The 15171-nt window shown below is 41.1% G+C and overlaps 1 protein-coding gene across 4 annotated transcripts in view; it reads left to right on the top strand.

The window, feature by feature from the left end:
* The window catches only part of PTCD3 (pentatricopeptide repeat domain 3), a 28814-nt gene that overhangs the window by 290 nt on the left and 13353 nt on the right, over nucleotides 1–15171 (top strand). For 2 of the 4 annotated variants that reach the window (XM_007477734.2, XM_056813289.1), the window contains exons 2-11: nucleotides 2638–2690; nucleotides 2839–2875; nucleotides 4707–4752; nucleotides 5878–5946; nucleotides 7698–7802; nucleotides 8203–8326; nucleotides 11010–11125; nucleotides 13867–13937; nucleotides 14899–14986; nucleotides 15080–15140. In XM_007477734.2, coding sequence (XP_007477796.1) covers nucleotides 2638–2690; nucleotides 2839–2875; nucleotides 4707–4752; nucleotides 5878–5946; nucleotides 7698–7802; nucleotides 8203–8326; nucleotides 11010–11125; nucleotides 13867–13937; nucleotides 14899–14986; nucleotides 15080–15140 — 770 coding nt within the window. Of the gene's footprint in view, nucleotides 1–2637; nucleotides 2691–2838; nucleotides 2876–4706; nucleotides 4753–5877; nucleotides 5947–7697; nucleotides 7803–8202; nucleotides 8327–11009; nucleotides 11126–13863; nucleotides 13938–14898; nucleotides 14987–15079; nucleotides 15141–15171 lie in introns of all 4 variants that reach the window. The other 2 variants (XM_001379468.4, XM_016428135.2) reach the window with 1 other exon arrangement.

The raw sequence follows: 15171 nt of genomic DNA, 5'->3' as shown, positions 1-15171 counted from the left end.
GGAGCGCCCTTGAGTCATCCTCTGAGGCTTTCCAGGTGGGATTTGAATCCAGAAACTCAACTCCAGAGCCAGTGCGCTTTGCACTGCACATCTTTTCCCTTTGCTAGATGGGCAACACCTTGAAGGCATTTTCTGTTGCATTTTTCATTCAATTAAGTAAAAATGTATTAAGCCCTTTTGTGGGCCAAGCACTAGGATATAAAAAAGAGACAAAAAAGGTAGGCCCTGCCTTCCACATAATTAGTTACTTAGTTGCAACTAATTAATCTTTTTATTTTACTAGGTTCTTCTCTTCCCCCAAGACCAAGCCTAGTAATTAAACATTGAATTAAATAGTGAAATCTTTAAAGACTTGCTTTGTGTCCTAGTAACTCTTAAGACAGAAGAGCTATAAGTGCCAAGGTTAAATGACTTGCCCAGGGTCCCAAGGCTAGGAAGTGTCGGAGGTCAGATTTGAACCCAGGTCCTCCTGACTCCAGACCTGGTGTTTTATCCTTTGTGCTGCCAGAGGCCACAGGGCTCAAAATTCTCTACCTCCACCATTTATCCAAACAAAATGCAAATTTTCTAAAAGGGAGGAAGATATCCAAGTAATTCACATTAACATATTTACTCAACATGTATCTTTTGGTGATTATGGTGTAGTTTGGTGGAGACAGCATAGTAGTAGTAACCTCAGAATAACTGAGTTTGAATTCTTGTGTGACCATGAGCAAGTCATCTCTTTAAGCCTCAATTTCTTCATCTATAAAATCAGAATTTAAAGTAGGTAGGTGGCACAGGGACCTGGAGTCAGAACAACTTGTCTTTCTGAGTTCAAATGTGACCTCAGACATTTTACTAGCTGTGTGACTCTGGGCAAGTCACATAACCCTGTTAGTCTCGGTTTCCTCATCTGTCAAATGAGCTGGAAAAGGAAATGGCAAACTCCAAATTAGGATCATGAAGAGTTGAATAGAACTGAAATAATAACCAGAATCAGAATAATGCTTTTTATAGTGGCAGGTTGTTATAAGGAAAATGCTTTGCAAACTATAAAGTACTACATAATATGAGCTATTAGATCTGTATTCAGAGAACACATCTGGAACTGTAATGCACAAAGAAATAAATCTCTTAACAGTGGAATTACAAATATTATGGTACAAGAGAAAGTTCCTCTCTCCCCTCCCCCTCCCAAATTATACATATATACAACTACCTGGACTCAAACTGTTGGGTTGTAAAGGTACCATTAAGTAAAGGTTTAGGTATGAGGATAACATTTATACACCAATATAGTTAATTCTATAACAGTTGAAATTTCTAGAAATCTCACCAGTTACTTCTGCCCAGGTTATCCCTACAGTTTAAAAACATTGAGTTTTTGGTGAAATGATTTTTCCTAGATCTTTGTACAAAGGTAAAAAGAAAAGATTTTTTTTTTATAGATAGGAAGTCTACCCCTACATCAGAATGTAACCTTCAACAGAATCTTGTCAAAATGCACTGAGTGATCTTGGATGACTCTTTAAAGATGATGGTCTGCTTATTAAAATATAAGTGGATGTTGAAACCAAATGGATACCTGCCATCTTCCTTGGCACACATGTTACAGTGGAAAGAACCTGAAATTTGAAGTAAGATCCTGGTTCAGATCCTGCCTCTTTGTTACCACCTGTGGGGCCTGGGGGCAAGTTACTTAATCTCTGAAGACCTCTGTTTCCTAATCTGTAAAATGAAGGCATTTAAACCAGATATATAGGCATCCAGAGAGTAGAGTAGATAGAATGCTGGACTTTGGGAGACAGGAAGACTTCAGGGCAAATCTATGTGACTAGGCAATTCCCTTAATTTCTCCCAGCCTCAATTGCCTCATCTACAAAGAAATAATAACAACAGTAATAATTCCTACTTTACAGTGTTACTGCGAAGATTAAATGAAATAATATATGCAGAAGTCTGTATAAGTAAACCCAGTTTTAAAATATTCTGAGAAGCTAGTTTATTTCTAGGTATGGACTAACAAATTCATTTTCTTTTTAGTTTTTTTAGGACCAACCTGGAAACTTTAAAATTCTAGCAATTATTAAATGGCCTGAGTTATATTCTGGCTTTAAATCTGAGGTTTAAATAAGTCATGCTTTTGTCACATCTTATTCACATCAAAAAGTAAATTTGTAATTTTTTTCACCCACTGATTAAATCACTGCTGTTAAAGATATTTAAAAATTCTTTTTTTGGTTTTGCAGTTGGTTTGCAAGTCGGTCTAATAAGATCACCTTTCCAAATTTTGAATAGCAAGATTTCTGTTCCCATTCTTTAAATTACACTAATAACTTGGAGATTCTGTGAATACAGCACAAAACAACACATTAAACCAAAGTTAGTGGGATAGATACTAACCTGGTTTAACAAAAAAGGTTAAAAGACTAGAGTTCTGTTCCTGATTCTGCCACTAGTTAGCTCTATCATCTAAGAGAAGGAACTCTTCTTCTGGGCTTCAGAGTATTGGATTAGAGATTTGACCGAGATCTTTTCCAATACTAATATTCTAGGAGGTCAGAAATTTAATACATAAATTCAATTTGCCATCTTTGGCATAGTTGAGCACAGTACTAAAGGGATGAACATGGTAGTCTTTTGTTTTCTCTGCAGGGTTTATTCTGGAAGTGCATCCCTCCCAGAAGCAGCAGGAGCTGATTCTCCAGGTAAAGTACCTTCACTGTGCTGATAGCATAATTTTGGTTTGTAGGCATTTTGGAATAGTAATTAGTTATTTTGTGGGAGAATTAACTATTCATTTTTGCAATTTTATTGAGAAAAACTAAATTATTGGGTTTTATTTTGTTCTTTAAGGTTCTGAAGAAGTAATCATTCCAAAAAGAAAAATTTGGTAAGTGATGGTACTTTTTTTTTTAAGTTATACATAGAGATTATTTTTGACGATTGTTTTCTAACATTTTGTGATTCAAGTTTTCTTCCTCCTTCCCTCCCCCCAATCCTGCAAGTGGTCAGTAAAATGATACAGGTTATTCCAGTGCTTTCATGCAATGCCTATTTCCATATATATTGCTTGTGCCATGACAGAAGACACATATCACACATACAATAAAATGCTCGTTAAGGAAATAGTAGAAGATGGCATGCTTGATCTGCCCTCTGACATGTGTCCTTTGTGGATGTTTTGGAGACTTGCTTTGCTGGTGATGGTTTTAGTCCTTTCCAGTTGATGTAAGATGGTATGTTTTCAAAATAGTGATCACTCTTAATTTGGAAGAAATTGCAAAATCTGTGGAATCAGTATAGCATCCGCATTTGTGTAATATTTGTTGTTCTTTGGCAAGAACATCACTCAAAGAGTAAGAAGAATTAACTTCTAGTGCTAATCCTGCCATTCATTGGCCTAGTGTTTTTCTGAATATAAAGTGACTGGGGCACATTTGGTAGTAGGATAAACTCAGCCTCAGGAGAATGTCAGATTCCACATCAAAGACAAGGGCTAGTTTCTCTAAAAGGCAACAATTGAACACTTTGTCTTAGCCATTGCCATTAGTGCTAAGGAGATGAGCTCCATGAACAGTAAACCAGCAGGTAGAGCATAACAACCATGGGAAGTGAATGGCAGCTGTAAGGATTGTGCATTAAGGGTGAGAAAAGCCAACCTACTGATTTTGATTTTTGTTTATTCTTACAATAGGCATTTATTAAACACTTACTGTGTACTCTTGAGTCACCAAACTCAGTGCTTTCACAAGTCTTCTAAGACTTACATAGCAGAAACAGTGCTGAATTTGCATTAGAAAAGGGAGCTTCTGTGGAGATTTTGGAGGCTTATTGAATCTGCCAGATGACATGTACAGTTATAGCTAGTATATACAGATTTATTTTGCTTGTCTTGAACTTGTTTGTTACAAAAGTTTTTGGTGGGGAGGTAAAAGGTCACAACACAGAGAAGCAAAACCAAAAACTTACATGGGAACAGTCAGCTTTAGAAGGTAAGCAAGGAGGTGTTGGGACTAGCATTTTAATATATACTTTAAAACTGTACAAATAGATTCACAGTTTCAAAAGTAATTCTTTTTTCCCTCTGTTCTCTGAATATGGGTATATTCACATGCATTGTTGATCAAAAGATATTTTGTTTTTAAAGGAAATTTTGGGGTGATTTTTGGCTGGAAATTGCCTAGTATGCCATTCATTCTGCTCTGCCCTGTGCCATCTTGGAAAGGGAAGGAGGTGGTCATCCACCACTCTACATGTGTATTTTACAACCTTATCCAATATTAATAATAATGTAAAGCCAGTGGTATTCTTGTGTTCATTTTACTGATGAGGTAACTGAGACACAAAAGAGGATATGTGGTTTGACTAGGGCTGCATAGCTGAGAAAATGTCTGAGACAGGATTTAAAACTCCATTCTTCCTGACTCTGGGTTCTATTCCTCCATTCCCCCTTGTTTTCCCATAGAAATTATTTTTGGATTTCCTATGATTACTTTTGGCAACTTTCCCATTATGTTTTCACTTATTGGGTTCTCTGCCCTATACCACTACCAAATGAGATGTGGCTACAGTTCAGAGTGGACTTAGATGGCTCACACTTCTGCCAACAGATTGGGGCAGGCCTGAGGCCAAACCCCTTCCTCCCTCTTCTTACCCCCCTTCCCCACCAGTCACTTGGTGAATGTGCAAGACTTTTTTCACATTAAAATTCTCATTTTTAGGGATAATGTTGCAGTTCTTCAAGCTCTTGCCTCTACCTTCCAGAGGGTAAGTAGTGGGTTTTTTTGGATATCTCATCTAGGCCTTCCAATGATGCATTTGGTGTCTTGAAACTTTCATCACATGAGCTTATTTCCACATACTCATTCTATATCAGAATTCTCACTTGTAATAGAAACAGAATCATCTCTATTTCTAAAGCACCTTCTTCCCTTCAGCAAATTATGAAGTAGATTATTCAATTATCATTATCCACATTTTAGTGACAAAGCTAGTAAGTACCTGAACTGCTTTTTCTTATTCTGATCTTTGATGAGCTTAAGGCTTGGACCTGCACAAGAAGTGTTGGGCCCCTAGTGGTCCTGAAGGGGGAGAGCCATTTTTGCCACAGAAAAGGCATAGTTGTCCACTGAAAGAAGAGAGACTGGGAAACTCTCCTGAACAAAGATCTGGCTTTATCGTGAGTAAAAAAATCACAGAGCCAGAGATCAGCAGGTTCTCTAGTTTGAAACCTGAGACCGTGAATTACAAAATACACACAATTTTATAGTTTCATGTCTGTCCCCAAAACCCCTTCTTTCCAAGAAATCCCCAACCCCCAGGCCCTTCTTGTCTTCTGTGGCCTTAGGATAAACTCCTGGTCTCTATAACCTCTTAGGTGAGTAAACTATCTTATGAAATAGATTTATATACCTAACACTAACATAATAATTTGCTTATGATTGATATGGTAGCACTTCAGAATATAATTCACTTACTATCCTGGGACTATAGATTTAATCTGTTTCTATATACAGGCTCTTGCCTGGGTCTATATTTTTACTACAAATCACAAATTATAATTTGATCAAACTCCAGGTATTGAGTATTGATTTTCTGATTATAGCACATTCCCTTTTTTCTTTTTCTTTTTCTTTTTCTTTTTTTTTTTTTAATTTCCAGTTCCGAATTCTATTTCTTTCCTACCCATTGAGAAAACAAAAAAAAAAAACAAAACCCTGCTTGCCAAATTTCAGGCCATACTCACTGACTCCTCCCTGGAAATTTCCACTTTGAATCTCAAGTCTTCACCTTTACAGCAGAGTAGTAAACATTTCAGAACCTCCCTTGGGGTCATTCTTGACCATCACCAGAACAATGAAACTAAAGAAACTTAATCTGTCTTCTCCCTAGGATCCCACAGCTGCCCATTACACATTTCAAGATGATCCTTTCCTCACTCCAATCTCATCTTCAGAAGCCGTGAGTGTGTTCATATAACCTTCTTATAACCCCAGTCCACAGAGGAGCACCCACTCTGTGGAATGTGGCTTGTCACCCAGCTTTATCCAAACATACAGATACTGACTAGTAAAGTCATAGATTGTGATTGCTCTGGGAACTGTGACAAGGAAATCACTTTTAAAAGACTGATATATATTAATTTAAGATCGCCAAGGAATTCAGCTATGTAATTCCTAAATGAAAACTCAAGTCAGCCGTCAACCTTTTATAGAGTTTAATTACAGACAGGAGGAAGAAAGGAATTAGAGATAGAGAGAGAAAGGGGAGAGAAGGGAATAGGGCTTAAATACCCCCTTCTGTTTAGGCTGGGCCAAAGGGCCCAAGCCCTTAGATAGCTGGGGCAAAGAAAGGAGATCAGTCCCTATTACTCACGTGACCAAAATGGAGAAACAGTCTCAGAGGCCTCCACCTCCAGCTTCCTTCAGAGCAAGCTTCTCAGAGCACCTCTCCAACCACTCAGAGCCAAAACTCTCCAACCACCCCCCAGTCCTCAGACCCCTCTATCTTTAAGGAAACCATCCAAGTTCCCTCCCCTCAGTTCTCACATCTACCAATCACTGTCCATCATTTTCCCTGTGCCAATGGTGGCTCTAGCTTAACCCAGGACCGCCCAGAGGTCTGTGGCTTTGCACATGTCTGTTGGAGGTCATATTCTCAAATAATTAAATTTTGATCTATGCTGCAGCCCTTCCTAAATCCTGTTAGGACTGAGTGGGGTGGAAATTGTATTTTCCAAGACCTGATTCTGTCATTCCAAGTATCTCTATTGTATCAATTCTAAAATCAATCATGACTCAAAGAAATTCCTGTTCTGTGCTTAAGCATAGGTCAAAGCCCTTTCCATTGTTCAGCAAAAGGTTTCTGTCCTAAAGTAATCTTAAGAAGGGAGGAGGAGGAACCTCCCATGCCAATGGGGTTCACATTCCAATAGACTATCAGTAAGAAATTTTCCCAAGTATGAAATTTCCCAATGGTGAAATTTCCAACATTTATAAGTCTAAGAAATTTTAAGGTTTACAGAACAGTTGGTATTTAAGTGTAAAGATGTGAAAGATAGGGGGGCAGCTGGGTAGCTCAGTGGATTGAGAACCAGGCCTAGAGACGGGAGGTCCTAGGTTCAAATCCGGCCTCAGCCACTTCCTAGCTGTGTGACCCTGGGCAAGTCACTTGACCCCCATTGCCTAGCCCTTACCACTCTTCTGCCTTGGAGCCAATACACAGTATTGACTCCAAGACGGAAGGTAAGGGTTTAAAAAAAAAAAAGATGTGAAAGATAGAAGTAGGGGTGGAGAAAGAGACCAAGTGGATTTTCCCCAATATGGCCAAACTGGGCTTTTTATCTCAACTATAGATATTTGCCTTCTAAGTTTTTTATTGTTTTTCTGGATAAGTTTTAAAATTTTACCTTGACTTAAGAAAGGTTAAAATTTGAATAAAACAATATGCCCTGATTTTAAATCCCATGTACAGATACTTCATTGAAACTTTGGGTGAGATAAGAATTTTGCTTATAAGAAAAAATATACTTGGTTCAAATGTCTTCATTCTGCATTACAGTCATAGTGACTGTGTTTTAATCTGTTTTTCTTTATTATAATAAATGATAAGGAAAAGATATTGAAATGTACAATTAATTTTTCCTCTTTACCCTTTGAATCTAAATAAAAATGAATACTTGCTAATGACTAAAACTGCCCTCTTTTTTACAGCGTATGTTTTTATTGGCAAAGGATTCTGGAAAGAATGCCGCAAGATATGTTATTAACACATATCCCAAATTTTTTGAGAAGGACATAGCTGCACCTCATATACCAGTAAGTGAAAGTTGCTCATCTCTAACACCAGATAAGTTTATATTTAGATTTTCCTTGAGGCAATCCACATTCACCCAGCCATTAATGAGAAATCTTCTATAAGCTTTGTGCCAAGTTTGATAGCAAGGGGAGCAGAAGATAGATTCCTTTGCCCTTAAACATCTTTTTCCTCCTCCTTTGTGTTAAGAAAAAACAAGAGGTGACATGGGGTAGTCAGTAACTAGCAAATACCTTTTGGGGTTACTTTCAGTAAGATTTTAAGAAACACATGGGCCTAAAGCCCTTTTCCGAAATGCTTGTCCTATGGAGGAGAGCAGGGGGATGCTGACGGTTGTTGGAAATTTGCCTCCCTGTAGTCTGACTGGCAGTTCTCTTCACCCTAACATCTGGCCTGTTTTAGTGTCTGATGCCCGAGTATGTGGAGCCTCAGATTGAAGACAAAAGCGAAGCTGCCCTTCAGGAGCGCATCCAGCTTCGCAGAGTCAGAGCCTCTGTGGACATGTTTGACCATCTCCTTCAAGCAGGTAACCTCAGCTCCTGGGGAATAGGCCAGCTCTCCACTTCTAACACTTTGCCCACCTGCTGCTTTTGTGTTCTCTGACAGTTATCTGGAGATGTCTCAGATTTCTCCTGTGATCTCCCAGGGCATAGACTTGACTTTGCTTTTCTTTGTACCCCCAGAATTTAGCTTGATGCCTGATATGGGACAGGGGGTAGGATTCAGCAAAGGGAGTCAGACCTGGAGAGGGGAGTCCTGGGTTCAAATGTGACTTTTGATACTTCCCAGGTGTGTGACCCTGGGCAGATCACCTGTAATCAGCTCTCAGTTTTCTTATTGTGGCAGTGATCTTTTACCTCCAGACTGCCATAGGTCCTGGACCATTTGTTGTATAGACCTGGGTTCTTCTAGTTCTCGTTTTATCTTTTTTTAGTGTTTTACCTCTAGACAGGTCACTTAGCACTGGCTGAGCCTTAGTTTCTTCATTTGTAAAATAAGAGTAATCAGACTTGCCCCTGATATCTCAAAGAATTCCTTACTGTGGACATCAGATGATTCTATCTCTGTCATAGATCTTGGGTTTTGAAGTCAGAGAAAATCTTAGAGAGCCCCTGATATTTTAAAGATATGGAAATTGAAACTCAGAAAAGGGAACCTGTTGTTTTGTTTTAACTGCCCTTTGGGTGTCTTGGTACCATCCTGCTTCAAGTCCCCAGGCTTTAGGCTTTGGAGACATTTTTCTTCTAATTCCTCTCCTTCCTGACCTCTCCCCAATATATTTAGCTACCAGATCATGTCCTTCATATCTGTACCTGTCCATCAGACAGATTTGTCATCTCTGCAGATAACTCCCAAATCCATGCCTCCCCAAGGCTTTCCTCATTCTCCTGAGCTCCTGTCCCACTTGCCAGCTGGCTGTTGGGCCTCGCCTCATAGATTTTACATAGGATCTCAACTCCACTTGTTGTGTTGGGCAGTCACTGAACTTCTCTGTCCCTCCATTCTGCATTTTTTAAAGGAAAAGGTAGAACTGAATCAGAGGTGTTAAACCCATCCAACAGCCCCCACACTCCTATTGCAACTAGAACCAGATGAACATGTAATAGAGAAATAATGAACAAAAATAAATTAAAAATACAGTAAAACAAGCGTTAAGATGTGGCTTTCTAAGTTATTGTGTAGCCACAGGGATCCTTACATGCCATTCAGTGGCTTTCTGACTCTAAAGTTAGGTTCCTTCATCCAAAATAGAATTTATCACCTTCCTGTCCCCCCCCCCCTCCTCTTAATAATGTTTCTATTGTGGGCACTGCCATACTTCCATACATTGAGTTCTTAACCTCAGGGTCCTTTCTGATTCATCCCTCTCTTAATCCATCCCCATAGCTAATTACATGCCAACCCCTGTTGGTTCTCTCTCTCCCTCACATGCCAACCCCTGTTGGTTCTCTCTCTCCCTACAACATCTCTCTCTCATCAGTTGCCTTCTCTCCCTGCTTCAGACCTTCTCACCTTCCCCTTGTGTTCTCATCAAACTAGCCCTCCCAGTGTTGCCCTCTTCCCCACTGACTCTTAACCTCCCTCTTCCTTCAAAAACATCTTTCCTGTTTCCCTGAATCCTGGTGCCCTCCATTCTTGAATTTATTTTGTATATACAGGTACTTTTTGACCCCCACCCCCACTCACTCACCATTGGAGTCAAAGCTCCTGGAGAATAGCCATTGTTCATTCTTTATATTTTCATACTCAAGGCTGGGTGCTTAAGAAACCATAATAAATGTGTGTTGGTTGTTTGGGTGATTGATTTTCTTTGAATGCCTTTCTGCCAGCTGTGGGATCTCTGGATCAAGGTGGTAAATTATTGTATTCACTTTCTTAGTCTTAATTGTTTTGGTTTGCATTTCTCTTATTAGTGGATTAGAGCAGTCTTTTGCATGGTTACCATTTCTTTGTTTTTCTTTGTAAGAACTGTTTGTTCATATCCATTGTCTGCTCATCCATTGGAGATTAGCTCTTGGTCTTACATAGTAACTCCCTGTATATCTTGGGTGCCTTTACAGAGATGGGTGATGCAAAGTCAGTGGTTTCTATTATTGTCCTGGCTTCCTTGATTTGATCTTACCTTTCAATTTATATCATCCAAATGGCCTGTACTCTTGCCCTTCTCTTTTGTTCAGTTTTGAATTACTTACCTAGCCCTGGCTGCTTTTCTAGTTGTTGTCAATAATAATCATTATGGTTTGGGGGCATCACTTTATAGATACCATCTCATTTGATCCTCAAAACAGCTCTTGAATTAGACAAGGGCAGGATAGTGTAGGTGACATCTGCTTTGTAACCCATTTTGAGGTCTGAAAGTATACTTCTGGCTTCATTCCTGCTTTTTTGCTGTCTTTGCAGGGAATGTTTTCTACATCCCCGTTCTTAGTGCTTAATAACTGGGTTGAATTGGAGCAAATGGAGTCAGAAAAGTCCCATGCACAGATCCTTGCTCTGGGACAGGCCATTTTGAGTGACCTTGGATGAGTGACTTTGTCTAGGACTTCTCTGAAGAATGGGGTTGCCATAGCAGCTTCCCTAGCCTATTGCAAGGAAGATGTTTTCCAGACCTTACAGGGCCCTTATACTGGTAGAAGCACTGGTAGGCAGGTTGGCAGCAGAGCACTCAGGTCCTTTCAACTTTCATGGCCTCTTTTGTTTGCTTGTAGGGACTTCTGTATCTTTGGAGACAACAAACAGCCTCTTAGATCTGTTGTGTTACTATGGTGACCAAGAGCCCCCTAGAGAAGACCAACCTCGTCAAATTGATGGATCAGAAGAATTGGTAAAGATCAGTACATTGTGGTTTGGGATAGATTTTGGGAAACCTCAGAAATGTTCTCAGTAAATACAGAAATAAGACAGGGAGGGAAAGCTAGGTGGCTCAGTGGATGGAGCACCTGGCCTGGATTTGGGAGGTCCTGGCTTCAAAACACATCTTAGCTGGGCAAGTCACTTAACTCAGTTTGCCTGGTTCTTGTGCTTCTGTCTTTTGAGTTGTTATTAAGATAGAAAGTGAGGGTTGAAAAAAGAAGATGTTGCACACGCGCCGCCCCCTCCCCCCCCCCACCCCCACTCCTTTACTGTTAGCACTAAGAGAGAGATGTAAAGGCGGAGCAGACATGGAAAGCCCTGTTTGTTGCTCACCTGACAGCTTCTTTGGAAAACCAAAGTCACTAAAGAAACTAATGGAGACAACAGACAGCTTTGGTAAAAGAAAGATCATCTTTGATTCCTCAAAAATCAATTGCATTCTTATATAGAACAATAAAATCTATGAGGAAATAGAAGCGGAAACCTCAGAATTACTATGAAACAAGATTTTCCAAGGCTGTGAAATTGCACTTAGAGATTGTGAGAGTGCAACTGCTAGATTTGCTTTAGGATTTGAAAATTGTTTAAAAGTTTTGGAGCAGAAGTTATTCCCTGCTCTGCATGGGCATTGACCTCAGCCATAGGGGGGGAATAAGGCTTTCCCAGTGGCCTTAGGCTGGATTTTGCTGACTTGGGAAAAGCTTCATTAGGAATCTGAGTTTGTGAAGCAAAGTGCATTGAGAAGAGCCAAGTCCTGATTTCATCTCTCTGGCTAATTTGTCCCATAGCCTTAGGTCACTTTCCTCAGTCTACTTCAGCCTCTTTCTACAGGGTGTCCCAAAAGTCTTCTTGCCACTTTAAGTGATTATGGTTTGAATCTGTACTAAGAATTTTGAGACACTTTGTTACCAGAAAAAAGCACCATTTCCTCTGCTTTACGTTGCTGCTTTGAGCAATTGAGAATTTTTTAGATGTCCTAGTGCTATTTATAGGCTTTATACTCCTGAACAGGTTGGCTTTTGACCATCTTCTGCTGATCACTCTGAAAGAGGAGGCTTCCCTGCCTGTGCAGATTCAATGTCAGTTCCAGTGCTATCGTGATAGGATCCCCAAAAAGGTCTTCTTCAATTTTTTCCTCCTCCCCCTAAAAAAAAAAAAAAAAACTGAACTGAACAACACAAAATACACCTCCTTCTTCCAAGAATTTTGTCTCAGCTAGGGAGACTCTTTTGATTTCTTTGAAGCTATAACTTGCAGACGTTTAAATACAAATTTAGTTTTGTCTTTCTTATTTTTTTCCTGACACTACACTGAAATGGGGACCTGAGCTAAATGAGAAGTTGAAATAAGTGATAAAGCTAGCGTGATTTTGAATTTGGGACCCCTGGGAGAAGTAGAGGTACTTACTGATGGCAGATAGATATGGGAAGGAGCTTTCAGTGAAGAGCTTTGGCAGTCAGACTTCAAAGACATGGATACCAGGTTGGCACTGAAAGGCAGGTTTGAGGCATAGAATGTGGATTGCTGCTTACTTATGTTGGTGATACAACTTATGTGACTCCTATACTGAGGGTAAGTAGGTATCTTTGGAGTGATGTTAAAAGACAATGAATGCCCAGGGCAACTACATGGCTCATTGAATAGAGCACCTGAGAAGTGGGAGATCCTGGGTTCCAAGCTGGGCAAGTCACTTAACACCCATTACCTAACTCTTACTATTCTTCTGCCTCGGAACCAAAATACAGAATTGATTCCAAGCCAGAAGGTAAGGGTTTAAAAAAGAGAAAAGAAAAAACAGTGCCCAGACACACTGGTCTCAAGTACCCATGCAGTAGGCAGTAGCAGTGCCTTTCTCTGCCAGCCTCCTCTCCTCAAGGACCTTGTCCCTTCCCTCAGCTCCTGAAAACAACCTGTGGCATAACTGAGAAAAGAAGAGAATTTATGTTTGGTCTTTGGTTATAAGATACATTTTTTATATTTTCTTTTGGGAGTAACAACATTTAGATTGTTTGGTATGTTGATATAAGGTTCAATCAGGATACAGACTCTACGGGCAGGTACTTTGGGGTGCAGAAAACTGATTCAGTCTGGCTCTTTTCTGCTCATTCCGCATGTGTTAGTTCTTTCCCTTTGGCCAAGCCTAATTGTTCTCAGCTCAGACCTCCCTGCTCCATCTTCTGGGCACACCTTTTCCTGGCTTCTACCTCATAAGCAAGAGCTTGCCCCAACTTGGGCCCATCCTCCTCCAGGTAGCCTTGCCCAAAGCCCAGGGTGTCTTGGCCATGGCAGCTTCCTGGGTAGCCAGCCTGCTGAAGTGGGAGGGTTTTTCCCTTTGCTCTTCCTCTCCTGCTTTCCATTTCTTTTTCTCCTTGCTAGACTGCTGGTGGTTGGGGGCCTGTCATGTCCTGTTTATCCCCAAATGTTATCCAGTGTGTTAGCTGTGGGGATCCTTTTAGGATGATCATATGTTCAGGAAGGACAGCGGAGGAAGCTTATTCATGGAGGAGAGAGGATGACATCATTTGGGTTTTCCTCACAAATTCTAGGGAAGGAAACATGGATGTTTTAGAGTCCTGACAGGAGAGGAGGTTCAAAACTCAGCACTGGTCTTGTATGGGGCTAGTGTACACAGTCCTTCCACCCCAGGCCTGGGCTCCTCACTTTCAATTTAGGCTGTAACCTATAGGGTTCTTTGGGGGATCATTTCAGGAGGAGGCAGAAGAAAAGCTGAAAAAGAAGGGGTCGAGACGGAAAGCAGCAGCACAGCCTCAGATTACCTGGAGGTAGGTGTGTGGCCTCTAGCAGTTATGTTTGGGGATGGGGGGAGTCTCAGGATGTGGCAAAGTGTGGGGGACTGAGGGCTCAGAGGAGCTCTACCAAGAGGTACCCTGCAGATTTCTAAAAGGGCCTTCAGAATGCATTTGGGAGGCCACCTGGTCCATGACAGGTGCTCATCTCCAAACACATGAGTGTTCTGACTAGAGCACATTTTCCCTTTTTTTCTCTTTGTGGGAGATTCCACTCCTACTGTGTCTTTATTACTTGTCCAGGACAGCAACACCACTAGCTTTTCTGAAGCCCCTCCCTTTCTCTGGGAGAGTTTTCTGTGCCTTGGTCTTAACCATGCACATGCATTGTTCAGTACTGGCCGTATGCACTGTACAGTCTCCACTCAGAACCAGAGGACAGTAGTGTCCGCCTGGACCTGAGCTTGTGTGTTGACTAAGAGAAGCTTCATTGGTACTGGTCAGTGCCACCCACCCATATACATGGAGAGAAGGAACTTGAGGGTGCAGACCAAGGCTCCTTCCCATTGGTCACCCTCCTGCCCTCAGACTAGTCAGAATGCACTGGGGACCAGAGTTCCAGAGCACACTCCACCCCCACTCCCCCAGCAGCTGTTGTGGGAAGGTTGATGTAAGTAGCTTCATCCCCATCTGATGAGAAAACTGCAGTACAGGAGAGGCTCCCTAGTCATGTAGTTGGTCTGCATCAGAGCCAGAATCCAAGTCCAGCACCTTTTCTTCTGTACCATGCCGCTTCCCTTGGAGAACTTCATGTTGAGTTGAGACCTGTGGCACACCTGAAACATTGCCCACCGAGGGCCTAACATGAGGTCTCAGGCATGAATCATTAAGGACTGTTGAAGGTGCCCCAGAGGCAGCTCGAGAGTAGGCTGTCCTGGATTTGTTTTTTCTGCTGTTGTTTGCAGCCTCTTGATGTGCCATTTCCTCTTTAATCTAGAGAAAACAATAATGCAGAAAGAATTTTCAATCTAATGCCAGAGAAAAATGCACATTCCTATTGCACAATGATCCGAGGAATGGTCAAGGTAGGCTCTGGGCCCTGGGGCATCTCCTTGTTCTCCTCTCCCTTGGTACATTCTCTCCTGTTTACTGGGCTTCCCTTTCTCTGCCTGTTCTAGTATCAAGCCTGCGAGAAGGCATTTAGCATGTACACAGATTTACTGAACAACCGGCTCCGTGGTGAGTGCTTTGGGAACTGTGAATGGGGCTG

This window comes from Monodelphis domestica, chromosome 1 (assembly GCF_027887165.1).
Source record: "Monodelphis domestica isolate mMonDom1 chromosome 1, mMonDom1.pri, whole genome shotgun sequence".
In the NCBI taxonomy this organism is placed as follows: domain Eukaryota; kingdom Metazoa; phylum Chordata; class Mammalia; order Didelphimorphia; family Didelphidae; genus Monodelphis; species Monodelphis domestica.
Note: the sequence above shows the minus strand (reverse complement) of the source record. Positions and strands in the feature narration are given on the sequence as shown.